This window comes from Myotis yumanensis, unplaced genomic scaffold, assembly GCF_028538775.1.
Source record: "Myotis yumanensis isolate MYYU_CA2020_CCGP unplaced genomic scaffold, mMyoYum1.0.hap1 SCAF_11, whole genome shotgun sequence".
Taxonomy (NCBI): domain Eukaryota; kingdom Metazoa; phylum Chordata; class Mammalia; order Chiroptera; family Vespertilionidae; genus Myotis; species Myotis yumanensis.
Window position 1 is genome coordinate 71,974,126 of NW_027223762.1, and position 25,612 is coordinate 71,999,737.

Genomic DNA, 25,612 nt, shown 5'->3' on the forward strand with positions numbered 1-25,612 from the left:
TATCAAGCTACAAGGAAGTAACTGAAGGAGATTATCCTAAGTAAAGATTTTGTAGCTTAAGCATGATTGTTTGTAGTTAAAGTGATTAACTACCTGCCTGGCACTTAGTTAAGGGGTTTTACGGATTTATTCCCTTCCTTAGTCCTGTTTAATCCCTAATTCCAGGGAAAAAATCCCCACCTGGGGAAACAACTTTTCTTGGGGAGGTGGTCCTGTTTAAAACACATAGTGCTAAGAGGGGGAGCAAACATATGCTATAGCCGCCAGGTCTCTTGAAACATAAGCTGTGCAGATGTTTCTTCCCTGCAGCGACTGTGTCAAGCAGCAAGGGTGGACCGGCTTCCGGTAAATTCCCCCATTTTTATTTTTTAAATGACAGCACGTGTAAATCAGTGGCCACCTTTCGGATTGGGTTGTTTAAGACTCGGAAGAAGACTTGTTTGTGACTTTGCCAACAGGTCAGTCCGAGGCTTAACCCTATATAGGCTCCCCACAGACAATTTTTAAAAATGCAACACTTTCAACAATAAAGAATTTAAATTAAAAAAATAATACTCAGAATAGAAAACAAAAAAACCTTTCTTTGCTGATCATAAAATACTATGCTGTACACCTGAAGCTAATACAAAATAATATTGAATGTAAGCTAATTGACAAACAAAATTTTTAAAAAAGGAAAAAAACTTAGCTCTTTTGTAAGAAATTACACCTGGGTCTTGTCCAGGGAAATTTACCATTCAAGTTAAAGAAGTCTTAGGACATTATGGCTAGTTACAAAGAAATACTATCTGCAATGGAAAACACCTATCCTATTTACGCTGAGATAACAGCCAAATAAAATCCATGAAGCTATTGCTGATTTCGCTGTTATTATTCATAGGCCATCAGTTCCACTTTCTTGCTAGGTTTTAACAGAAGTTCCTAGGCCAGGGAAGGGGAGGAAGCCTGTCCGTCCACTGCCAGGGGCCGCCGCTTGGTGCGATCCGCCCGAGGGCCCCAGGCTGGGCCGGCGGGAAAAGCGAAGCTGCAGAGCGGAAGGGACAGGGGCTAATTAAGTTAACCCGGGGCGCGCTCCCGCTGGGCCCGCGGACCGCGGCTCGGGCAGAGCCAAGGGCGGGGACTCCTCCGATTCAAATTTCGAGCGGGCCGCCCGCGCGAGGCTCAGCAGGTGCCTCGCCTGGCGGCGGGCATTTCCGCCTTACCTGCCCGTAGGGCCGGAAGTCACCTAGCGGAGGCGCGGCCCAGCCCGGTGGCCGGCGTTTCAACCGCGCGGAAAGCCTCAAAGTGTTCGCCCGTGGCCGGCGTTTCAACCGCGCGCAAAGCCTCAAAGTGTGCGCCCACGTGTAGTCACGAGTCTCCACGCTCCGGGCCGCGGGCGCCCTGCCCTGCCTTCAGAATGCCCTGGGCCCGGGGAAACCGGGGCAAAGCTGGGGGGAGCGAGGAGGAGGAGGGGGAGGGCTGTGCGAAGCCCGGGCGCTCCACGTACCCCCACTGCACTGGGTACGCGCTGGAGGGAGCCACGGGAGGCCGCGCATGCGCCGACTGTCCTTCAGGCGCGTGGAGGGAGTCGCGCATGCGTAAAGCCCAGACGGGAAAGTGGAGCAAAGGGGTGACTGGCAGGTTGAGGGCGCTTCAGCGACTCAATTTGCTAAATTTTTGTTAAGAACCCTTCCATTATGTTCATGAGGATATTAGTCTGTAGTTATCTCCCTCCTGATCAGCAGCAGCTGTGGCTGCTTCAAGGGCCAGAGAGGGAGTGGGCGGCGCCTCGCGATTTCGAATGGCCCGCTGGGCTCCTAGTACTAGTATAAGCCTCAAAATTTTTCCTAAAAGGGACATAGCATTCCACATTCTTAATTTGTTTTACTGTATCTTGGTAGCTTTTACAAAATTTCCCAATAAAACACATTTGTTGGGTTAAGTACATTTATTGAAAACTGCCATAAAGCTTTATTCCTCAATCTGACATTTAAATGAAATAGATTTTTTATGAATCCTTTATGATTGCCCTGGCCAGTGAGGCTCAGTTAGTTGGGTGTTGTCTCGTGCACCAAAACATTGCCTGTTGGATTCCCAGTCAGGGCACATGCCTGGTTGCAGCCTCAATTCCTGTTAGGGGGCATGCAGGAGGCAGCCAATCAATGTTTCTCTCTCTCTCTCTCTCTCTCTCTCCCTTTCTCTCTCTCTAAAAAAAAAAAAAAAATCAATAAAAATATTCTTTAAATAAATAAATAAATAAAGTCTTTATGATTGACTTTTCCCCCTGAAATTTTTTTAAATTTTTTTATTGCTTAAAGTATTACAAAGGGTATTACATATGTGTCCTTCCCCCCCCCCCCCCCCCGCTCTTGACAATCCCCTGGCCTCCCCTACCCCCAGTGTCTTATGTCCATTGGTTATGCTTATATGCATACATACAAGTCCTTCGGTTGATCTCTTACCCCCCTCCCTCCTGCCTCCCAACCCTCCCCGGCCTTCCCGCTGCAGTTTGACAATCTGTTTGAGGCAGCTCTGCCTCTGTATCTATTATTGTTCAAAAGTTTATAATGGTTTCTATTATCCATGAATGTGTGAGATCATGTGGTATTTTTCCTTCATTGACTGGCTTATTTCACTTAGCATAATGCTCTCCAGTTCCATCCATGCTGTTGCAAATGATAAGAGTTCCTTCTTTTTTACAGCAGCATAGTATTCCATCGTGTAGATGTACCACAGTTTTCTAATCCATTCATCTACTGATGGGCACTTAGGCTGTTTCCAGATCTTAGCTATGGTGAATTGTGCTGCTATGAACATATGGGTGCATATATCCTTTCTGATTGGTGTTTCTGGTTTCTTGGGATATATTCCTAGAAGTGGGATCACAGGGTCAAATGGGAGTTCCATTTTTAGTTTTTTGAGGAAACTCCATACTGTCTTCCATAGTGGCTGCACCAGTCTGCATTCCCACCAGCAGTGCACGAGTGCTCCTTTTTCTCCACATCCTCTCCAGCACTTGTTGTTTGTTGATTTGTTGATGATGGCCATTCTGACAGGTGTGAGATGGTACCTCATTGTTGTTTTGATTTGCATCTCTCGGATGATTAGTGACTTTGAGCATGTTTTCATATGTCTCTTGGCTTTCTGAATGTCCTCTTTTGAAAGGTGTCTATTTAGATCCTTTGTCCATTTTTTGATTGGATTGTTTATCTTCCTTTTGTTGAGTTGTATGAGTTCCCTATGGTGTAAGTTGGTGGTCTAGTTTCATTTTCCTGCATGTATCTGTCCAATTTTCCCATCACCATTTATTGAAGAGACTATCTTGACTCCATTGTATGTTCTTGCCTCCTTTGTCAAATATTAATTGAGCATATTGGTTCGGGCCAATTTCTGGGCTCTCTATTCTATTCCATTGATCCATATGTCTGTTCTTGTGCCAGTACCAGGCAGTTTTGAGAGCAGTGGCTTTGTAATACAGCTTGATATCTGGTATTGAGATCCCACCTACTTTGTTCTTTCTCAGGATCGCTGCAGCTATTCGGGGTCTTTTTTATTCCAGATGAAGTTTTGGAGAGCTCGTTCTAGCTCTGTGAAATATGCTGTTGGTATTTTAATGGGAAGTGCGTTGAATTTATAGATTGCTTTGGGTAGTATGGACATTTTAATGATGTTGATTCTACCAATCCCAAGAACATGGTATGTTCTTCCATCTGTTTATGTCTTCCTCTATCTCTTTTTCAACGTCCTGTAGTTTTCTGAGTAGAGGTCTTTTACCTCTTTAGTTAAGTTTATTCCTAGGTAGCTTAATTTTTTTGGTGCGATGGTAAATGGGATTGTTTTTTTAGTCTCTCTTTCTGAAAGTTCACTATTGGTGTATAGAAATGCCATAGATTTCTTGGCGTTAATTTTGTATCCTGCCACATTGCCAAATTCTTTTATTAAGTCTAATAGTTTTTTGATGGAGACTTTAGGGTTTTTATGTATAATATGTCATCTGCAAATAAGGACAGTTTTACTTCTCTTCCAATTTGGATGCCTTTTATTTCTTCTTCTTGTCTAATTGCAATGGCTAATACTTCCAGTACTATGTTGAACAGGAGTGGTGAGAGTGGGCATCCCTGTCTTGTTCCTGTTCTTAGGGGAAATGGTGTTAGTTTTTGTCCATTGAGTATGATGTTGGCTGTGGGTTTGTCATATATGGATTTTATTATGTTGAGGTATGATCCTTCTATTCCCACCTTGCTGAGAGTTTTTATCAAAAATGGGTGTTGAATTTTGTCAGACGCTTTTTCTGCATCAATTGATATGACCATGTGGTGTTTTTTTTTCCTTTATTAAATTTTTATTGTTCAGATTACATTTGTTCCTCTTCCCCCCCCCCATAACTCCCCTTCTTCCAGTTCCCACCCCACCCTCCGCCCTCACTCCCCACCCACTGTCCTCATCCATAGGTGCACGATTTTTGTCCAGTCTCTTCCCGAATCTCCCATTCCCCTTTCCCCCCCAAGAATAGTCAGTCCATTCCCTTTCTATGTCCCTGATTCATTATAATCACCAGTTCATTCTGTATCAGATTATTTATTCACTTGATTCTTAGATTCACTTGTTGATAGATGCATGTTTGTTGTTCACAATTTGTATCTTTACCTTTTTCTTCTTCCTCTTCTTAAAGGATACCTTTCAGTATTTCGTATAATACTGGTTTAGTGGTGATGAACTCCTTTAGCTTTTCCTTGTCTGTGAAGCTCTTTATCTGACCTTCAATTCTGAATGATAGCTTTGCTGGATAAAGTAATCTTGGTTGTAGGTTCTTGGTATTCAGCACTTTGAATATTTCTTGCCATTCCCTTCTGGCCTGCAAAGTTTCTGTTGAGAAATCAGCTGACAGTCGTATGGGTATTCCCTTGTAGGTAATTGAGTCTCTTTCTCTTGCTGCTTTTAAGATTCTCTCTTTGTCTTTTGCTCTTGGCATTTTAATTATGATGTGTCTTGGTGTGGTCCTCTTTGGATTCCTTTTGTTTGGGGTTCTCTGCGCTTCTTGGACCTGTAAGTCCATTTCTTTCACCAGGTGGGGGAAGTTCTCTGCCATTATTTCTTCAAATAGGTTTTCAATATCTTGCTGTCTCTCATCTTCTGGCACCCCAATAATTCTGATATTATTCCACTTGAAACTGTCCCAGAGGCTCCTTACACTATCTTCACACTTTCGGATTCTTTTTTCATTTTGCTTTTCCAGTTGGGTATTTTTTGTCGAATCTTTGGTTTGATTCTTGTGCTCCTCTGGTCTGCTATTGGGTATAATATTCTTTATTTCAGTCCGTGTATGCTTACTTTCTAATTTCTTTATCGTAGCATCGAGGGTCTCATTAGTTTTCGTGAGGCTCTGCTCAAGTTTATAGCAAGCCCTCAAAATTGTGATTTTTAGCTCCATATCCTCCATTTCTGTCATGTTTTTTTGTCTCCGCATCTTTTATGCTTTCTTGGTGCACCCCCTAGTGGTCTTTGTGCGCAGTCTTGTTCTAGCCAAGCCTTAATTGTTGTAGTTAACACTAGAGGGATTTGACCACCAGGCCGACTGGCTGTAGGAATCAGCTGTGTGGAAAACTTCAGTCCTCTGGGGAGGCGCTAGTCCAGCCTTTGCCTGAGGCAATTGGCAAATGGCTCTGCGCAGGGCTTGGGCGGGGCGGGCTCAACAGGGCGGGGGGAGGGAGCAGCTATGGCTGCTCTCAGTCAGTCTCCAGGGGCTCTGCCTCTCTGTCCCCGCAACCGCTGCAAACCTCGGAGGGACCGTAGCCAGACAGTCCCGCTTCTCCCATTTGAGTCAGGGTCCCTAGAGACTCGTCCGGATCTGTAGCCCAGAGTCTGAGACTCACTCCTGATTGAAAACAACAACCGCGCCCTCAGCCACCGGCCCGCTTTGCCGCGCACTGCCGCACCACCGTACCTTTAAATTTTCCACACTGCGCCTCCTCTAAGCCTCGTAATGCTGTTGTTTTTCCTTCTAGTTGAAGAGTCTCTCCTCAGCCAGCCTTCCTGTGGTTCTGGGTGATGTCCGTTCCGTCTTTTAGTTGTATTTTTGAAGTGGTTGTTCGAGGCAGCAAACTCCGGTGTTTACCTATGCCACCATCTTGGTTTCTCCTGACCATGTGGTTTTTTTCTTTCAATTTGTTTATGTGATGTATCACGTTTATTGATTTGCGGATATTGTACCATCCTTGCATCCCTGGGATAAATCCTACTTGGTCATGGTCTATGATCTTTCTGATGTACTGCTGGATCCGATTTGCTAAGATTTTGTTGAGGATTTTGGCATCTATGTTCATGAGGGATATTGGCCTGTAATTCTCTTTCATTGTGTTGTCTTTACCTGGTTTTGGTATTAGGGTGATGCTGGCTTCATAGAATGAGCTTGGAAGTGTTCCTTCCTCTTGAATTTTTTGTAGTAGTCTGAGGAGGATAGGTTTTAGTTCTTCCTTGAATGTTTGGTAAAACTCCCCTGTGAAGCCATCTGGTCCTGGGCTTTTGTTTGCTGGAAGCTTTTTGATGACTGCTTCAATTTCTTCCATAGTTATTGGCCTGTTGAGATTTTTAGATTCTTCCTGATTAAGTTTTGGAATATTGTATTTTTCTAGGAATATGTCCATTTCCTCCAGGTTGTCTAGTTTGTTGGAGTAGAGTTGTCCATAGTATTTTTTAACAATCATTTGTATTTCTGTGGGGTCTGTTGTTATTTTGCCTCTATCATTTCTGATCTTGTTTATTTGGGTCCTCTCTCTTTGCTTCTTTGTGAGCCTGGCTAGAGGTTCATCAATCTTATTTATCCTTTCAAAGAACCAGCTCTTGGTTTCATTGATTTTCTGTTTTTTTGGTCTCGATGTCATTTATTTCTGCTCTAATCTTTATTATCTCCTTCCTTCTGCTCACTCTGGGCTTTTCTTGTTGCTCTCTTTCTAATTCTTTGAGATGTAGAGTTAGATGATTTACTACCATTTTTTCTTGTTTTTTGAGATAGGCCTATAGACCTATAAACTTCCCTCTCAGGACTGCTTTCATTGTGTGCCATAGGTTTTGGATTGTTGTGTTTTCATTGTCATTAGTTTCCAGGATGTTTTTAATTTCTTCTTTGATCTCATTGGTAACCCAATCAATATTTAATAACATGCTATTCAGATTCCAAGTGTTTGAGTATTTTGGGTTGTTTTTATTGTAGTTTATTTCTAATATTATGCCATCGTGGTCTGAGAAGATGCTTGGTATGATTTCAGTCTTCTTGAATTTGGGGAGACTTTGTTTGTGACCCAATATGTGGTCTATTTTTGAATATGTCCTATGAGCACTTGAGTAGAATGTATATTCCGTTGCTTTGGGGTGAAGTGTTGTGAAGATGTCCATTAAGTCCATCTGATCTAGTGAGTCATTTAGGATTGCTGTTTCTTTGCTGATTGTTTGTCTAGAGGATTTATCCAATGATGTCAGTGGTGTGTTAAAGTCCCCTACTATGATTGTATTGTTGTCGATCTCTCCCTTGATATCTTCCAGGAGTTTTCTATGTATTTGGGTGCTCCTGCATTGGGTGCATATATGTTTATCAGGGTTATATCCTCTTGTTGTATTGATCGCTTTAGTATTATGAAGTGGCCTCCCTTATCTCTTGTTATGGCCTTCACTTTGAGGTCTATTTTGTCTGATATAAGTATTGCTACCCCCAGCCTTTTTTTCATTTCCATTTGCCTGAAAGATATTTTTCCATCCCTTCACTTTCAGTCTGTGTGAGTCCCTTTTTCTGAGGTGGGTCTCTTGTAGACAGCAAATATATGGGTCATATTTTTTTATCCATTCAGCCACTCGATGTCTTTTGATTGGACCATTTAGTCCATTTACGTTTAAAGTTATTACTGAAAGGTACTTGTTTGTAGCCATTTCTATTTTTTGTGGCTGTTTTCTTTCTGAGCTTTTTATTTCTTCTTTTTACACCAGTCCCTTTAGCATTTCTTGCATTGCTGGCTTAGTGGTGATAAACTCCCTTAGCCTTTTTTTGTCTGTGAAGCTTCTTATTTCCCCTTCAATTTTGAATGATAGCCTTGCTGGATAGAGTATTCTTGGATTTAGTCCTTTGCTTTGCATCACTTTGTAAATTTCCATCCATTCTTTTCTGGCCTGATGTGTTTCTGTTGAGAAATCATTTGATAATGTAATGGGAGATCCCTTATATGTAACTTTCTGTCTCTCTCTTGCAGCCTTTAAGATTCTCTCTTTGTCCTGAACATTTGCCATGGTAATTATGATGTGTCTTGGTGTGGGTCTTTTCGGGTTCACCTTGTTTGGGACTCTCTGTGCTTGTGTGACTTTTTTCTTCCCTACCTCAGGGAAGTTTTCAGATATTATTTCTTCAAATAGGTTTTCTAATGTTTGTTCCTCTTTCTGTTGTTCTGGCACCCCTATTATTCGTATGTTGTTTCGTTTCATGTTGTCCCAAAGCTCCCTTAGGCTCTCCTCCTGTCTTTTAATTTTTTTCTCCAATTGCAGTACAGTTTGGGTGTGTTTTGCTTCCTTGTCTTCTAATTCACTAATTCGATCCTTCGCTTCTCCTAGTCTACTGTTGAAACTTTCAATGGTGTTTTTTATTGCAGCTATATCGCTCTTCATTTCTTCTTCGTTCTTACCTAAGTTACTGATTTTTTCATCCATTTCTTTTAGATTCTTACATAAGGTATTGATTTTTGCATCTGTTTCTTCTTGCTTCTTGCATAAGTTGTTGATTTTTTCCTCCAACCGGTTTATGCAGTCTAGGACCCTTAATCTGAATTCTTTTTCTGTCATGTTGCATGCCTCTGTATCACTTAGCTGCTTTTCTGGCGAGTCCGCATTTTCTTTCCTTTGGGGGTTTCTTTGTCTACCCATGTTTGATCTCACCGACATATCTAGATGTTGAGTCGTTTAGTGGCTGCTCTCTGGGTGGCAGTGGCTCCTCAAACTGTGGTTGCTCCTCAGTTGGCAGCAGCTCCTCTGGTGGGTGCTGTTCACAGCTGTGGTGTCTCTTCTGGCTGGTGGGGGGAGGCTTCACACGCAGCTGCTGATCCTCAGACGGGGGTGTGGTGATCAGGAGGCTGCTGTTGCTTGGGTCTTTCCGTGAGAAGCAGGACTCCACGTAGTCACGCTGTCCCAGATCCGGTGTCTCCGGGTTAGCAGCCAATCTCTGGATGCCAGGTCTTTGGGTGTACAGTATACGTTTCCAAAAAACAGCCACTCAAGATGGCGTGGTCTCCGCAGCTGAGCCGGCGCTCTGGAAGAGATTTCAGCCGCAGTCTCCAACTTTCAATCCGCTTTCTGCAGGATTCCTCTGCCTTTCCTGGCTGCAAACTGTCTCTCAGCTGAATGTCCTCTGCTTATTCGGGCTGTATGTTACCCGCTTCAGCTGCTCACCCTAACAGCTCCGGGACAAGGCACGGAACACGTCCGTCTATACTTCCACCATTTTTTTTTCACCTCCCATCTGGGCTTTAAGTTTTCTTTGTGGGAAGATTTTTAACTACAAATCTGATTTTTATAATAGCTATGTGGCTGTTTATGTTACCTACATCTAGTTTGTGTTCCTTGCATCTAAGTTGTCGAGTTTGTTGGTATAGATTTTTCATAATATTCCCTTATTATCCTTTTAACATCTTTTGGGCCAGTGATGGTGGTCATTTTCTCATTCCGATTTTGGAGTTTCTCTTTATTTTTCTGATCAGTCACATTACAGGTTTATCAATTTTGTCGATCTTCTGAAAGAACCAGCTTTGGGCTTCATTAATTTCCCTTACGGTGTTTCTGTATTCTGACTTCTGCTCTCACCTTTATTATTTCCTTCCTTCTGCTTGTTTAGAGTTTGATTTGCTCTTTTTCCCCCCAGTTTCTTGAGGTGGAAACTTAGCTCATAGTAACTCATCTTTTTCATGTTTTCTAAGTTATATAATGGACATATGTAAGCATCATGGTACATTGACATAGTTTACAAATGTGTAATTGTTGGAGATATAAATTGAGATTTTTAATGGTGGACCTGCACATCAGAAAGTTTGGAGACCAGCACCAGCATTCTTTGATTGGAACTTAGGCTGACTCGTTGGAAATTTTGAGCAGAGACGGATCTTGGGGACACGGGATGCGTGAATGGTGATAGAGCATAGGATGTGGTGTGTGGAGTAGAGACAGCAGTCACCCCTTTGGGGGACCCCGTGGCATACAGGGTAGCGTCAGACAAGGTGGTGCTCAGCAGTCAGACTGGGTGTAGTCACCAGGTGGCCAGCTCCGAGCCCTCGGGACTGTCCCAGTGTCGGCAGCAATGACAGATGGGAAGCACCTGGTGCACAGTGGGCACTCAAAACATGACAGCTGTTTTCAGAACAAACGTCTTTTTTTTATGAATGAGATGTCACTAAGTAAACCAAAGGAACTGTAGGTACTGCCTGTCCTTTTTCTTAATGTCTATAGGTCTGCTTTTGCCATTTCTGTCCCAGATAGTTGGGTTGGGTTTTTCTTTTTGTTTTCTCAGAGGGCTTTTAAGCATCAGAAATCCTTTTGTCTACACATCTGGTGGACACTTTCTGCCCTTCGCTGTCTCGTTAGGAGCTCCACACCTCACCTGGTCCGCCTCTCATGGGCAGGACAGCCTCCGCGGGTGCTGTGTGGCAGGACGCAGTCCATCCAGGGCCTCCTGGAGCTCCTAGCGGACACAGCTCCCCCAGCCCCACGCTTTGTTAGTGGGCCACATCTCCCATGGCAGTGGCAGTAGCAGTAGCAGCAGCAGCGGACACGTGTGGGTCCCCTTCACTAGAGGTGGCTGGGACCCAGGTCTGCCAGCTGCTCTGTTAACCCCACACTGGTACTGCGAGCAGGTTGTGTAGACGCAGACGGGCAGGAAAGCACAGGGGACCACCAGGAGAGCCCATCCCGCAGCTCTCCTGGAGTCGTCCTTGGCTTGGCTCGACCCCTTTAAAGTCTCCAGTTGCAAAGCAAGGATAACAGTAATTCGACTTCATAATTGATCCTCATTTTTTTTTTAAATATATTTTATTGATTTTTTACAGAGAGGAAGGGAGAGAGATAGAGAGTTAGAAACATCGATGAGAGAGAAACATCGATCAGCTGCCTCCTGCACATCTCCTACTGGGGATGTGCCTGCAACCCAGGTACATGCCCTTGACCGGAATCGAACCCGGGACCTTTCAGTCCGCAGGCCGACGCTCTATCCACTGAGCCAAACCGGTTTCGGCTGATCCTCATTTTTTAAATGTAACTTTGTCAGTTGTGATAATAAAGGTCGTTTCATTGAAAATAATAGCTAACGTTTCTAGAGAGCTGTGCCAGGCACTGAGCCCAGGGCTTTGCCTATCTCATTTAGTCGCCAGGACAGTCCAATAGTAGATGGAACTATTTTCCCATTTTGCAGATAATCAGGGCTGGGAAGCCCGAGCTGCACACTTTTTGGGTGACGCTTTTTTTCAGAAAAATGAAATGGGAAAGTACATAGTCTCCTGCATGCCTGACCCAACCCTGGTCCGGCTCACTTTTTCATATTCTCTCTTGGTCTCAGTGCTCCAGCCTTGCAGGCCTTCTTTTCCTCCCATCTTCCTTCCTGCCACAGGGCCTTTGCACGTGCCAGTCCCCTGCCTGACTGCACACCTGCTCCTCCCCACAGCTGCCTGCATTTGCCTTCTCAAAGTCATCTCCTCCTCTGGCTCACCTCTGTGGCACTCTGCCCTGTATCCCGTGTCTTGTCCCCCTTCTCTTACTCTCACACTCCTTTTCCACCCTTTGTGGCTCTGGTCATAGTTCATGGTGAGTTCTTTGATTCATATTCTCTCCCAGGCTGTGAGCTCCTGAGCACAGGGGCCACTCTTTGCTTGCTTTTGTTTAACCTTCTTTGGAGTTCATGCAGCTGCATGAGCCGGGTACACAGGAGGATCAGGTAGTGCCCATGGAAGGAGAGGATGAGTCTCAGGCAGCAGGTGCATTGTCCACAGTGGATCTCAGCATCCTTTCCCACCAGCTCCTCTGAACCCCATCGGTCAGTGGGCTATGGAGCTGTCTGTGCAGCCAAGCCCCGGACATGCTGTCTGGCCCTCAGCCCCTGCAGCGTTTGGCTGTTGCTGAGCCTCACAAAGCAGGAGGCCCAAGCCCTGCCCATGAGGTGGCTCTGGAGGGCAGCCTGGCCTGGGCATTCTGAGACCTCCTGGGCGATTCCAGAAAACAGCAGGGCCTTTGAACCCCTGGGCCACTGCCTTCCCTTCATTCCCCCACCTCACCCCACCCACCCGTTTCCACCACAGGAGCTGCAGGAGCAGGACAGGAGGGCAGGAGGGAGCCCGGGGGCCGCGCTTTCCTTAGCTCAGCATTCCCAGTTTGGCTGTGCATCAGAACCACTTGGGAATTTTCAAAAATTCCAAAGCCCCAGCCACACCCCAGACTACTTAACGGCAGTCACTGGTGGGACACAGATGGAGCCATTTCTGAAGCTGCACCCAAAGTGACTCCAAATGTGCAGACGGACTGGGACCCACCGCGTGCTCCCGCTGTGTCCTTGTCCAGAGCAGAGCACACGCGGTCCCCACACGCGCCTGTCTGAGAGGCCGGGCCGCTGCCCGGTGCTGGGTGTGCAGATTCTGTTTCTTTTCTTTTTAAAAAAATTCTTTGTTGTTGTTATTGTTAAATTTCAGAGCAGTTTTAGTGTTTCAGAAAAATAAGTGGGAAAGTACAGAGAGTTCCCATTTTCTCTCCCTCTTCCTCTCTCTCTCTCTCTCTCTCTCTCTCTCTCACACACACACACACACACACACACACACACACACACACAGTTTCTCCTGTTAGTCACATCTCGCATTAGTGTGGTATCTCTATTAGGATTGATGAGCCATACATAAAAGGTTACTAACTGAAGCTCGTTCTTTAGATTAGAGTTCACTCTTTGTGTTGTATGTTCTGTGGGTTTTAATAAATGTGATGACATCTCTCGCCATTGGAGTCTCACACAGAACAGTTTCACTGCCCTAAGAACCCCGTGCCCCACCTGCCACTCCTCCTCCCACACCCCGGGCCCTGCAACCACTGCTCTGTCCTGTCTCTGTGGTTGCCTTTTCCAGGTGTCATGCAGTTGGACTCATACTCTTAGCCTTTCAGAGGCTTTTTCACTAATAATATGCGCCAGAGGCTTCCCATGTCTGTTAATGGCCTGATAGCTTGTTTCTTTGTTTCATCGGCCACGAACGCTCCACTGTCTGTGTGAACCACTGTTCATCCATCACCTACTGAGGACATCTTGGTTGCTCCCACGTTTTGACAGTTATGAATAAAGTTGCTGTAAACATTCATGTGCAGCTTTTTGTGTGGGCAGGCGTTTTCTCATTTGGGGAAAATACCAAGGAGCACAATTGTTGGCTCATATGGTTGGTTTTGTAAGAAACTGCCAGACTGTGTTCGAAAGTGGCTGTACCGTTTGGCATTCCCCCCAGCAATGAATGAAATGCCTGTTGCACCAAGTCCTTGCCTGTGTTCGGTGTCTTCTGTCTCCTTTTATTCCAGAAATTTGGAATTTTCCAATGTCTCAGGTTCAGAAATCAAAATGAAAGAGAACATGGTGGCCCATGCATTTGGGGACTCACTGGGGAGCCCTTTGCTTGTGTCTAAATTCCTCTCAAACTCTTGCTTTCTAAACTTGGGATGGTGATCCCCCACCGCCTTCCCAGGTCACCCTGAGGGGCCCTGCATCCTTAACAACAACCCAAGCATGCACACTGAGGTGGCGAAGTGAGGAAGTGGTTGCCTGGGCGCCTGGGCCTGGGATGTGATAGCCGGGCCTCTCGCAGCCATCTTGGACCACGAGGCGGCCTGAGGAGAGGCACATGCTGAGAATGGCACAGCAGGAGGTGGGCACCCAGGCCCTATAGGTCAGTCAGGTCCCTGCAGCCCGCTCGCCTCCAGGCTTCCTTTTTATCAAAGAGAATTAAAATCTAGCTTATTTAAAGCCAGGCAGGTTCTTTGTTTTGTCTGTGGTCTCTGTTATTTGCACCTGAACCTAATTCTAGCTGATACGAGTGGTTCAGTGGTTTGGCACAATGCAGGTCTGTCCCACACAGCAGGGCCTGGAGTGCTCCACTGTGTTAGGTGACACCAGGCGGTAGTGTGAGTTACAGAGGCAGAGGAGAGGTGGCGTGAGGACGGCATCACCTACCCTGTGCACACCCTCGGCCCCACGAATAGACAGGCCAGGGCTGACAGAGGCTGTGTGTGGTGGGTGGGTGGAGGGCTGCAGATGGGGCTGCGTGCAGGCTGGGCTACACAAGGCAGGCAGAGCGGCTGTGGTGGCACCAAAGTGGGGGCCTGGTCTCAGGGAGTGGGGAGAAAAGGAGAGTGAAGAGGCCCATGGGCGGTTGCACAGCGTCAAGCAAAAAGAAGGTTCTGGAAGAAGGTGGGTAGAGCAGGTCTGGAGAAGGAGCCAGCGGTGGTGAGAGGCCAAGAATGGAGTGGATCATGGCTTGTCAAAGTCCTGCTAGGCGCCAGCTTTCTCCTGTGAGAGGCACCGTGAGTGTTGGGAAAACACGGCTCTCCCCAACGATGGGTGGGCACCGTGCTTCCTTTAGGAACCAGCACCCCATTAAGGCTGCTGATGGGAGACACACACACCTCCCCACCCCCCGTGCATGGGGCCTCACCCTGTAGTTGTGCCATGAAATGAGTGCTTTTTTAAAATATGGACTTGATAGGCATAATGGATCCCTTTGGTAACATCACTCCCTCCCCACATGACTAGCCTGCTCCTTTGCCCTGCGTCCTTGCCCCAGTCTGCAAGGCAGCAGGCCCCCACCCTGGGCCTCGCACCCCCAACGTGTGCAGGGCAGCAGGCCTCCACACACAGTCTTGCACACCCCAGCATCTGGAGGGCAGCAGGCTCCACCCCGGGCCTTGCACCTCAGCACCCGGGCTCTGCTGGGAGGAGCTGCACTCTGGCCTCAGGTCCCTGTGGCTCTTTCTTCTGTCTGTGACATCGCTGTCACCCTGGCCACCTTTCTCCCAGGCCAGCCGCCTACCTGCCATCATTTATATATTTATGTATTTACTTGTCACATGCACTATTTCCCTACCCACTCATCAGTTCCAAGAGACCAGGTCACACACACATACATACACGCACATGCACATGCACGTGTGTCTGTCTCTCCTATATCGCTGGACCCCAGCATTCAGTGTTGACTTACTGTTTGTTGAGTGAATAAGACTTTTTTTTTAAAATATATTTTATTGATTTTTTACAGAGAGGAAGGGAAAGGGACAGAGAGTTAGAAACATTGATGAGAGAGAAACATCAATCAGCTGCCTCCCGCATACCCCCCACTGGGGATGTGCCCGCAACCAAGGCACATGCCCTTGACCGGAATCGAACCTGGGACCCTCAGTCTGCAGACCGACGCTCTATCCACTGAGCCAAACCGGTCAGGGCAGAGTGAATAAGACTTTAAATGACAAAGGCTGAATCAGTGATGTTGAAATGAGTTTAAATTTGACTAGGAAAGTGCTGAGGAAAGCTAAGGAATTAGAGTTGGGAGGGCAGGCAGGATGGGTTTTAAGCCTCCCCTCCATGTGGAGAACCCCACACTCTGGATTGGGGCTTGGTCTGATGATTGGCAGCGATGGCGTTTGGGAGCAGCCCCCAGGAAGGCTGAGGCAGTGGAGCCCTCCACCGGGTCCTGGGCTCTGTGGTTCCCCGTCCCACGCACACAGGGCCTGGACAAAGTGGGGTTATGTGAAGCCACTGCTATGAGGCGCAGATGGAAAAGTCACTGGTTTAGGCCTGATGCTTTTCTTGCCCTGCCTGCCTTCGACGCATCCGTTCCATCCCAGGAGAGCCACCAACAGGGACACCTCCAGACCCTCAACCTCTAAACAGAGCCAGCTGTGCGAGCTGTTGGCACTGGAGGAAGACACGGCCGGCCCGGAGATCGCCTCGGATGACTGCTGTGGGCGTGGAGACTGAGGGAGATGGAGCTGGTAGCTCCATGCCTGGGTTTTCTTCTGTGCCAGCTCTCCAAAAAACCCTCACCCGGGACACGCTGCTCAGGAAAAGCTGAGCGCATGGCCTACTTACAGGCAGCGTTAATTATGGGCTCTCTGGTGCCTTTTGTCACTTAGCCAACTTCCGGAGCTGTGATGACATTTATCCCCAGGCAGCCCAGCACCCGTTCTCTGAAACTGCTTCTGACACCCGTGCTTGGGTCACTACTGGACAATGCCAGGCTCCAGGCTTGAGGCTGATGTCTCCCCCGCCCCAGCACCAGAGCACCTGTGCGGGCCTCAGTGGGAAGGGTGTAGGCCCCACACAGCACCCTTTGGGTCTGACACCCTGGCAGGATGTTCTGGCCCAGCTGGGCCTCCCAGGGCCTCGCCCTAGCTTGATTCTCTTTCCATACGCGCCTTCCCCTCCCTGGAAAGTTCATCGCCTCCCACACATGCGTGCACGTACGAGCACGTCCCCAAGGGCCCGGTAAACAGCTCTCTCTCCAGCGGAGTCGCATTGTGTTTTGCAGACTTCATTCTTCCCAGCTGGTTGTGAAGCGGACAAGGGCTATCATTACGCTCTCTTGTTAAGCTGCCTGAGAGGGAAAAAACAAACAAGGAAAGTTTTTCCTCCTCCGGGAGTCTAATTACTTGTTGGGTGAGCCTGGACCCATATACATTTCCGAAGAGAGAGACACCCGATGCGGCCAAAGCCACGTCCTTGGATGGGGCTCAGACCCCCTGCCCGCCCCTCCGCTGGCTGCTAGCTCTGTAGCCAGCTCCGCAATGAGTTTAGGCCACTTGGTGACTTGCCTTGGTCTCTGGACATGCTCCTCTGTCTTTGTCATTTCTGTGGCTTTGCAAGCGGTGTGCTTCCTTTCCTGTTGCCTGTGCTGTTCCTTGCCCTCCTTTCTCTGGACAGTTGATTCTGCTCCTCTGAGCAGGTGCCATACTTTTCACCTGCTTTGTTTTCTACGTGAACATGCTCCTGTATTCATAAGTCCACCTGGCTCCTCTCCCTCCTAGACTGCGGGCTCCCTGAGGTCAAGTTCTCACAGGGTCCCCTTTATAGCCTTAGCACCGGCAGTTCCCGCACATGGGCGCAGGGAGGTGTCCCTCAGGAGAGCACATCCACCCTCTGACGGCAAGATTGGCGCATACCTGCTCATGCCCCAGCCCTGCCTCCAGGTTCTTTCTTTCTTTTCTTTTCTTTTCTTTTTTTTTTTTTGTTAATCCTCACCCGAGGATATTTCTCCATTGATTTTTAGGGAGAGTGGAAGAGAGAGGGAAAGACAGAGAGAAATATTGATTGAGAGAAACACACCGATTGGTTGCCTCCTGCACGAGCCCTGACCGAGGAGCTTGCAACCGAGGTATGTGTCCTTGACTGGAATCAAACCCGGGACCCTTTGGTCCACAGGACCATGCTCTACCCACTGAGCCAAATCGGCTAGGGCCCTCTTCCAGGTTCCTGATCCGACACCTCATTCATTGTCCAATTCTGCATTTGTGTTCTGACACTGCCGGCTTATTTTGTGACTTGTTGTCAGTTGTCCTCTTAGCCGTGCACTACTTCGTCAGATTGGTTTAGGATGGCCTTCCTTCCTTCCTTCCTTCCTTCCTTCCTTCCTCTTCCTCCACTGTGTCTTGATGGGCATGGGGGCATGTCATGTGCAGAGAGGACGTTGTAGCATTTCATCTTTAGGAAACATGCTTGGCCTTGTTTTTATTTTTCTGTTCTCCTGTTTCTGAAAATGTCCTTAAATAGTCTGACAAAAGCAAAAGCCCTGAGTGAAAGGTTAGAATCAGGAAAAATAGCCATCTCAGACGGTCATGAAAGAAAATTGAATTTATTTAAGGGAAGGGGATGGGGGGTGGACTATCCAAAGGGAAGGACTGCACAGAGAAAAGGGGGCCTTGGAGACAGGTTAGGGGGTAAGCCTGGGACAAGCTGCCACTGCCCATTGCTCCCCTGGTTGCAAGTCTTGTGGGGCCCCTTAGAGGCTGGGGGACTCGTGCCTGTGGAGGAAGGGCACGGGCGTGCTCCTTGGAGGGAGAGCACATGCTGGGTCCTTTGTCCTGAGTGTATTTGTCTCAGGGAGGTCTCACGGAGTATCTCATAGAATGTCCATCAGCTTTCCAGCTGTGCTCTTTCAGGGTCGTGGTCTCCACTGATGGGTCAGTGCCAGGGCCGGGGTCATTAGTCACTGCAGCTGGTCCTGAGGCAGCCACAGCGCTGAGACGGGCGTTTTCTGTGGTTTTGAGGCCTCTGGGGCAGGGCTCGCATCTGGCTCAGCTCTGAGGGGCTCAGTGTCCTGAGTGCCTTGCTGCTTTTCTAGGCTTGGAGCTAAAATACAACTGAGCCCTGGCTGGTTGGCTCAGTGGATAGAGCGTCGGTCTAAGGACTGAAGGTCCCAGGTTCGATTCCGGTCAAGGGCACATGCCCGGGTTGCAGGCTTTGTCCCCAGTAGAGGGCGTGCAGGAGGCAGCCCATCAGTGATTCTCATTGTTATTTCTATCTCTCCCTCTCCCTTCCTCTCTGAAATCAATAAAAATATATTTAAAAAATAAAATACAGCTGAGGCCTAGATGTTATCTTTAGGGAGGAAAAGGTCAGGGGTCCAAACTGCCTGACCAGCGATATGAAAGATCCGGGTCCAGAACGCATGACCAGTGAATGATATGCTAGGGGAGGACAGGTCACCCTGGGGTGAGGGTCTTCTTTTCCAGTTTGCCCTTTGCTAGGCATCGGGGCTTTCTGCCTGGTGACCCTCTGTATCTGGCCCATCGTCCTTGCCCTGGGAGTCTAACACTGAGCATGTAAGGTTTCCCCTTTGTGGATGGGGCCAGATTACCACTCGTGTTTTGTAAACTGGTCAAGAGAAGATGGTGCTCACAGCCCGTGCTTGCTGAGAAGACACCGGCAGGGATGGGGGCCTGGGAAACCCGGCGGCCAGGGCCAGGGCCCTGTGTGGCAGAGCAGGGGCGCTGAGAAGAGCGTTTTCTGCCGTTTTGAGGCCTCTGGGTCAGGGCTCGCCGTCTGGCTCCATTCTGAGCAGCTTAGTGCCCTGCGGGCTGCCTGCCAGAGATGGTAGGCGGCCATGGCTTGAAGGTCAGAGAATGAAGGTCCAGGTTCTCAGAGCCCCAGTGAGTGTCTGAGAACCACGGGTGCGTATTTCTGCAGGGGGTGCCTGTGCCGCAGGGTGCAGAAGCTGGTCCCCTCCGGCCAGGCTGGTCTCTCCAGCCGCCCCCACCCCCCTGCAGGAGGTGTGTGTCCTGTCTTCCTCCGCCTGCTCTAACCCTTGCCTCCCTCTGGCCTGACAGATGAGGATGTGCGCATGTGGTGCCCCTCAACGCAAGAGGTCATGGAGGTGGTCTGCAGCCTGGGCACCCACAGCCCTGCTCTGTGCCCGCAGGGGCCCTCTCCGCATGGCAGGAGGTGAGTGCAGCCCCTTCCCCACGTCCTCCCTCACCAGGTTGGGGACTCAGTTCAGACTCATCAAAATGTATCCGTTGAGTAGGACCAGGTTTTTCCTCAGTACTAACATTAAGAAACAAAACAAAGTAGTACCCCTACAAAGAAGGGTTCTTCTAAAAATATATTCATGCTGGGAAATATTAATTTAAAGTATATACTGTTCTATAAATGTAACACAACTAGCCATTCATTGCACAAAGCTATCAATTTCATTATTTGTGGAATGATCCTCTGTGGAGAGCGGCTACAGTGTTTGGACAGGTTCAAGCCTTGGACTAATGAGAAGGCACAGTCCTCTCATTGCCACGTGCAAGTCCCAGCCTGGAGGGCAGAGCCCTCCCAGCACAATTACAGCCAACAGCTGTAGTTGTAAGCTTGAAACTATGGTCCGAACACGTGGCCCCATGTGCCTGAGTGATGTGGGCATGATAGAGTTCAGGTGCATGTAATTGAGTAGGATCGAAACCCATGAGAATGTTGTAAACATCTTGACCACGCCTTTACTTTGCCTCGTGGAATCTGGCTATAAAATAAAGATTTGGCTTGTAGGCGCTGTCACTAGCTCTCCATCAGAGAGGACAGCGTCCCACTGAGACCCAGCTTTTATTCTCTTGTCTGTCTTTTCTAAATCCTTCACCGCCCCCACTCAGGTTCACCCTTGGCCGTGCTGGTGTGGCATAAGTGGCACCCAACGTAGAGCTGAGTATGCCATGGCCGTGCAGGCTCGCCACAATCCTCAGCTCAGTGAGCATTTATAAGCTAGAAAAAGAAAGATTTCTTCTGACTTTTTATATAAAAAGTTGAGCATCAGTGGTTGAGCATCAACCTATGAACCAGGAGGTCACAGTTTGATTCCCGGTCAGGACACATGCCCGGGTTGTGGGCTTGATCCCCAGTGTGGCGTGTGCAGGAGGCAGCCAATCGGTGATTCTCTCTCATCATTGATGTTTCTCTCTCCCTCTCCTCTCCTGTCTGAAATCAATAAAAATACATTTTTTTAAAAGTTCCTAAGCTCAGGGAAGCCGAGTCTGAGGGAACTAAACGATAACCCCACACGAGTATCCGAGAACCTAATGCATGAACTGCCAGGCTCCCAGACCTGGCGGCACAGAAAGAACTAGGCCCATGCGTCTTGCTGCTTTGGTTGGCATCTCTTCTGCTCCTTCCTGATGCAGAGCCCTCACTGCCCCGCCTCTCCCAAAACATGCCCCAGTCTCTTCAGTCCATCTGCAGGCCTCCGCGTGGCTCCCACCCTCGTGGCCAGCAGGGCACTGTTGCTCGGTGACGTCCACGATGCTCCATTTGTGTGCGGGTGTGCCCTTTGTGCACTGGGCTGGGTGATGCTAATTTGCATGAGCATGGTCCCTGCCCTCTAGGAACGAAGCCATACAGTACCCATCAGTTGGATGGACAGTGAGGAGACCTGGGCTGTGGAAGCCGTACACGCTATGAGCTTGTTCTACAGGTTATGGCCCCTCTAACCTCTTTCTGGATAATTCTTTCAGAAGTTGGTTTGAGATACAACAAAGTATATAGAACCCTGAGCGGGCGGTTACATGGGAGCCCCCTCCCGCAGACTCTCTGGTCCCAGAAGGTGCTGGGACCGATGTCCATCTGCGGAGAAGGCCCACGCTCTCTAAAGAATTTCTTCCACAACGGCGACTAGTAATCATCTGCCAACCAAACCACACTGGCTTGCTGTGACTGCCCTGCGTGTGCCCGCCTGCAGCTCCGCCCCCACTCCCCTGAGCTCTAGCTGGAGCGATCAGCCTCTTCCCAGCCCAGAGCTGCCATCACACCACCCCCTAGGGTGAGTCAGGAGGGAATGACACTCAGAGAATGAGCATTGGAAGTGGGGGTGCTGTGGGGCTCAGAGAGCCTGGCTGGAGACATAAGCACTCATCACTCTACGTTCGCAGAGCCACTGCCCTCTCCTCCCTTCCGTGGCTTCCTGCCACAGATGCTTCAGGATAAACCACTGTGCTTGGAGGCTGCAGGAGGCAGGCGGGTGGGCCTGGAACTGTGGCCCTTTAAATGTGTCCCCCTCAGATACCTGTAAACAGACCCAGCACACAGACTTCGGCCTTACCAGGTGCAGTCAGCCTGTGCAGGAGACAGGCAGAGCCAAGTGGTCCTCAGACCAGGCCCAGGCACCACCAGAGCCGTGGTGACAGCCCAGCCTCTTTCCCTGGGCCCACACCCTGGGCTTGCGGTTGACACCGTTTCCCAAGAGCATTTAGAGCTGGCCCCAAGGAACAGGCAGTGGCCACGGGGGACTCCCTGTCACAGCGCTGTAAGAGCCGGTAGAACCGCCTGCCAGATGAGACCTGAGGAGGTGTATCTGCCTGGACACAGACTCCTGCAGAGGAGCAGACAGGTCCTGGACGCCTCCTGTGACCCACGTGGGGGGCGGTGGCGAAGATGGCCAGGTGTTGCATGGGGGGCTTGCTGGCTGCTGTGCTTGGGGAAGCGCTGGTGGTCATGGGTGGGAAGATGACATGTCGGGGGTTCAGGAAGCAGGTTCCAGCATCTCCTCCAGCAGGGGTGTGGCATCCTTCGTGGATACACGGGTCACAAGAGCACTGCAGGGCCGGCTGCCTCCTCCCACCACCCTCCTCATCTTGTTCCTGACCAGACTCAGAGCAGGCCCGCCCTGTGCCAGCTGGGGCCACAACAGGGACATCTCTCCTCTGTCGGCTTCCGGGATGCCCATCTCGGGCGGAGCAGATGCGCTGGGTCTCCTGCAGGGCACCCACAGGGCCTCGTGATGGCCAAGGCTGGACACAGGGCTGAGCGTCTGCGCGGCCCACGGCTTGGCTGCCTTTCCCGCTGCTATGAGAAATTCAGGTCTCCCACCATCTGTTCTTAATCTCAGATTTCCTTAAACTGTCACCATCTCCCAGAGAGCCTCGAGATGTCCTTTCAGAAAGACACGGCCCTTCTGCAATGGACACGTGCGACGGTCTGCTGTCTGCCCGTTGCAAAGAGTCGCCCCTCTGCCAGCGACACGCGGAGAGACCACGAGGGTGTTAGGGTGGGAGAGCGGGGGAGGAGGGACCAGTGTGGGTGCTGAACGAAAGCTCTGCTTCCTCTGAGAGGCTATGCCACGGGCTCCGGAGTCTCACCTCGGGGGAGAGGGCAGGGCCGCAGGGACCACGGCTGGTCCTCCAGGGCCTCGTCCAATGACAAAGCCGAAAGTCCTGCTCGGATACAGGCCTGCCTCTCGGCCAGCAGGCCCGCGGCCATGCCCAGGGCTGGGAGCCCCCCATGTGGCCCTCGGAAAGGAACAGTGAGCAGATGACGGTCCACTGAAAGGGCACCCCACTGGTCAGGGGCCCTCTTCCCCTCAGAGCAGCTCTGGGTTGTGGGGGGCGGTGCCCACTCTTCTTACCCTCCTCCCGCTGAGGTCGCAGCGCTGCAGTACAGATAGTAACTTACTTTTTCAACCCTTGGGAGAAACAAAACAGGGCTGGTTTTCCAGAAGACCTGATACATTTCTAATTCTGCCCCCAAAAAGAAAGATTACTCAGTGGGTCATGGTGACCCAGACTCCAGCTCCCGGTGCTGCTTATGGGGTGGTGAGCCCTGACCTCGCCCCCGAGGGACACGCAGCACAGATGAGGCTGCTTCACTCATGGACTCAAGTGGCTCCCTCTTAACCTGCTGAGTGCAGGAGGGGAGGGGGCTAGGCCCTCAATCCCTGTGCTCCGTGGCCGCCTGCGGGAGCCGCGTGGAGGTCCGGGACCAGCTGATGGTGCCTCCCAGCATAGCAGTCACAGACGCCATGTTTCAGTCCAGTGGCTCCTCAGAAGGGAGGGGAGGACCCCGTTCTACAGCCTCCTCCCCAGGAGAGGCGCACAGGGAGGCGGAGTGTGGAGCGCTTCCAGGAGGCTGGCCTCTCACTGGGGGAGACTGTCCCTCTCACTCTCACTGGGAGACTGTCCCTCTCACTGGGGGAGACCGTCCCTCTCACTGGGAGACTGTCCCTCTCACTGGGGGAGACCGTCCCTCTCACTGGGGGAGACCGTCCCTCTCACTGGGAGACTGTCCCTCTCACTGGGGGAGACCGTCCCTCTCACTGGGAGACTGTCCCTCTCACTGGGGGAGACCGTCCTCTCACTGGGGGAGACCGTCCCTCTCACTGGGGGAGACCGTCCCTCTCACTGGGGGAGACCGTCCCTCTCACTGGGGGAGACCGTCCCTCTCACTGGGAGGCCGTCCCTCTCACTGGGGGAGACCGTCCCTCTCACTGGGAGACCGTCCCTCTCACTGGGAGACTGTCCCTCTCACTGGGAGACTGTCCCTCTCACTGTCACAGCTTCGCCTCCCTTGGTGTCACCAGATCCCAGGTCCTGCACTCCACCTCCCTGGGCACCAGGCTGTCTGGAAGGCCACTGCTCTCCACGGAGGCATCAAGCCCACTCTGATGCCCCCTTTGGGAAATCTGAAACCCCCCATGCTTGCCCACCTGTGAGTTCAGGCTGCTCCAGCTGCAGCTCCCCTCGGACCGACAGCCCTGTTGTCCAGGTGTAAATGCCGGCCTCCCCTGCCTGGCCCTAATCAAAGGCGGACCCAGCCCTCGCCCACGCCCCAGCGGGGTTGTGGGCACCGACTTCCCTAGTGCCTAGACTGGGTCTCTTTCTTGCCTGAGAAGCAGCACCAGTGCCCCGTAAGGAGGAGCAGAGGCCTCCCCGGAGCGTGCCGGGAGCAAGGCCTGTGGTCGGCAGCACTGTCATCTGCGTCTTCGTCAGCGAGAGCCACTGCTAGCAGGCCTGCAGGCTGCTCCACACGAGTGGGAACGTGGATGAGACACAGTGTCATACACTCACCTCGCTTACCTGACATCAACAATACGCACTTGGCCCCAGAGAGAATCGCTGAGCAGGGGCGTCCTGCAAAGAAGCTCGTGCAGAGGGCGGTGGCCCTGCTCCTGGGGGCATCCTGCCGCCCTGAGTGGGACTGGTCTTGAATGGGTTTTGCTATGACCCTGGCCTCTGACTGCACCTGGGCTCCACCAGGCCTGCTCCCTCCCTCGGGGGACAGGTTCCGTGCTGGGCTCTTGCTCTGATTGTCACCTACCTTACTGACTTTGGAGGCTGCAGCTCCGTGCTTTCAGAGTGCATGTCTCCACGCCTGGATGGACAGAGGTGTCGCCTTTGAGGACGGCTGTGGGGGCAATGGCGCATGGCTTTCTGCTTCCTACGTCCCGGGAACCTGCAGCTGGAGGCCTGGCAGGAGTGGAGCCGTCAGGCTGGGCTGGTGTCCGCAGGCTGGGTGTCAGTGCCGGCCAGGTGTGAAAGGCTGCAGCCTCCGTCCCAGGCATTCTCCTCTCGAGTCACTCACTCTCGGGCCTTCAGGAAGCAGGCTGCCTGTGGAGGAGCCCGGGAGCCGCGAGGAACCAGGCCTGCTGACCGTGCGAGTGAGCTTGGGAGCTCCGCCTGCCCAGCCAGGCCTGAGAGGACAGCAGCCCATCCCCCAGCGTCTTGGGGACAACCTCCTGAGAGACCTGAGCCCAAACCACCGAGCTGAGTTGCTTCTGCATCCCCGACCCTCAGGAACTGTGAGATAATAAACGTTCTTCAGCCTTTGCATTTGGGGTCATTTGTTACACAGTAGTAGCGACCAGCACGCGGGGTCCGGGCTGAGTGGATGTCCCCTGGGCTCTGTGTCCTTGAGCGAGTGCGGGCCTCCCTCCACCTCAGTTCTCCCTGGTGCCTATTCCCGTTTCCTTCCCTTTGTCTCTGTCTTGCCTTAGAGTGCTTGCAAGTGAGGCCAGCCCGAGCTGGCATGAGCAGCAGGACACCCGCCAGGAGACCGCCTTGGACATCAGCCTGAGCTACATCTATAAGGTGAGTCAAGTGGCTGTCCCTGTGCCTCATCCAGGCCCGTTCCACAGGCCAGCTCCCGGAGTGCCCCCTGCACCCACGGGCTCGGCACCACTGCAGGCACTGCATGGGCTGCCAGCACTGACGCACGGGACACTCACACCCTCCACGCTGCCACCTGAGGACCGCAGGGTCTGCACTCACCTCCCTGCTTATCTCGCTCCCACTCAACATGGCGAGGGGCTCACAGTGCGACCCCTCCTGCCTGCCCTGTCTCCCAGGACGGTCCCCACTGTTCTCT

At 50.6% G+C, this 25,612-nt stretch overlaps 1 protein-coding gene across 1 annotated transcript in view; it reads left to right on the forward strand.

The window, feature by feature from the left end:
• FAM178B (family with sequence similarity 178 member B) overlaps positions 1–25,612 on the forward strand; it is a 97,688-nt gene that overhangs the window by 35,220 nt on the left and 36,856 nt on the right. The window contains exons 9-10 of the mRNA XM_070428551.1: positions 19,333–19,447; positions 25,242–25,335. Of these exons, the coding sequence (XP_070284652.1) occupies positions 19,333–19,447; positions 25,242–25,335 (209 nt within the window). The remainder of the gene's footprint in view (positions 1–19,332; positions 19,448–25,241; positions 25,336–25,612) is intronic.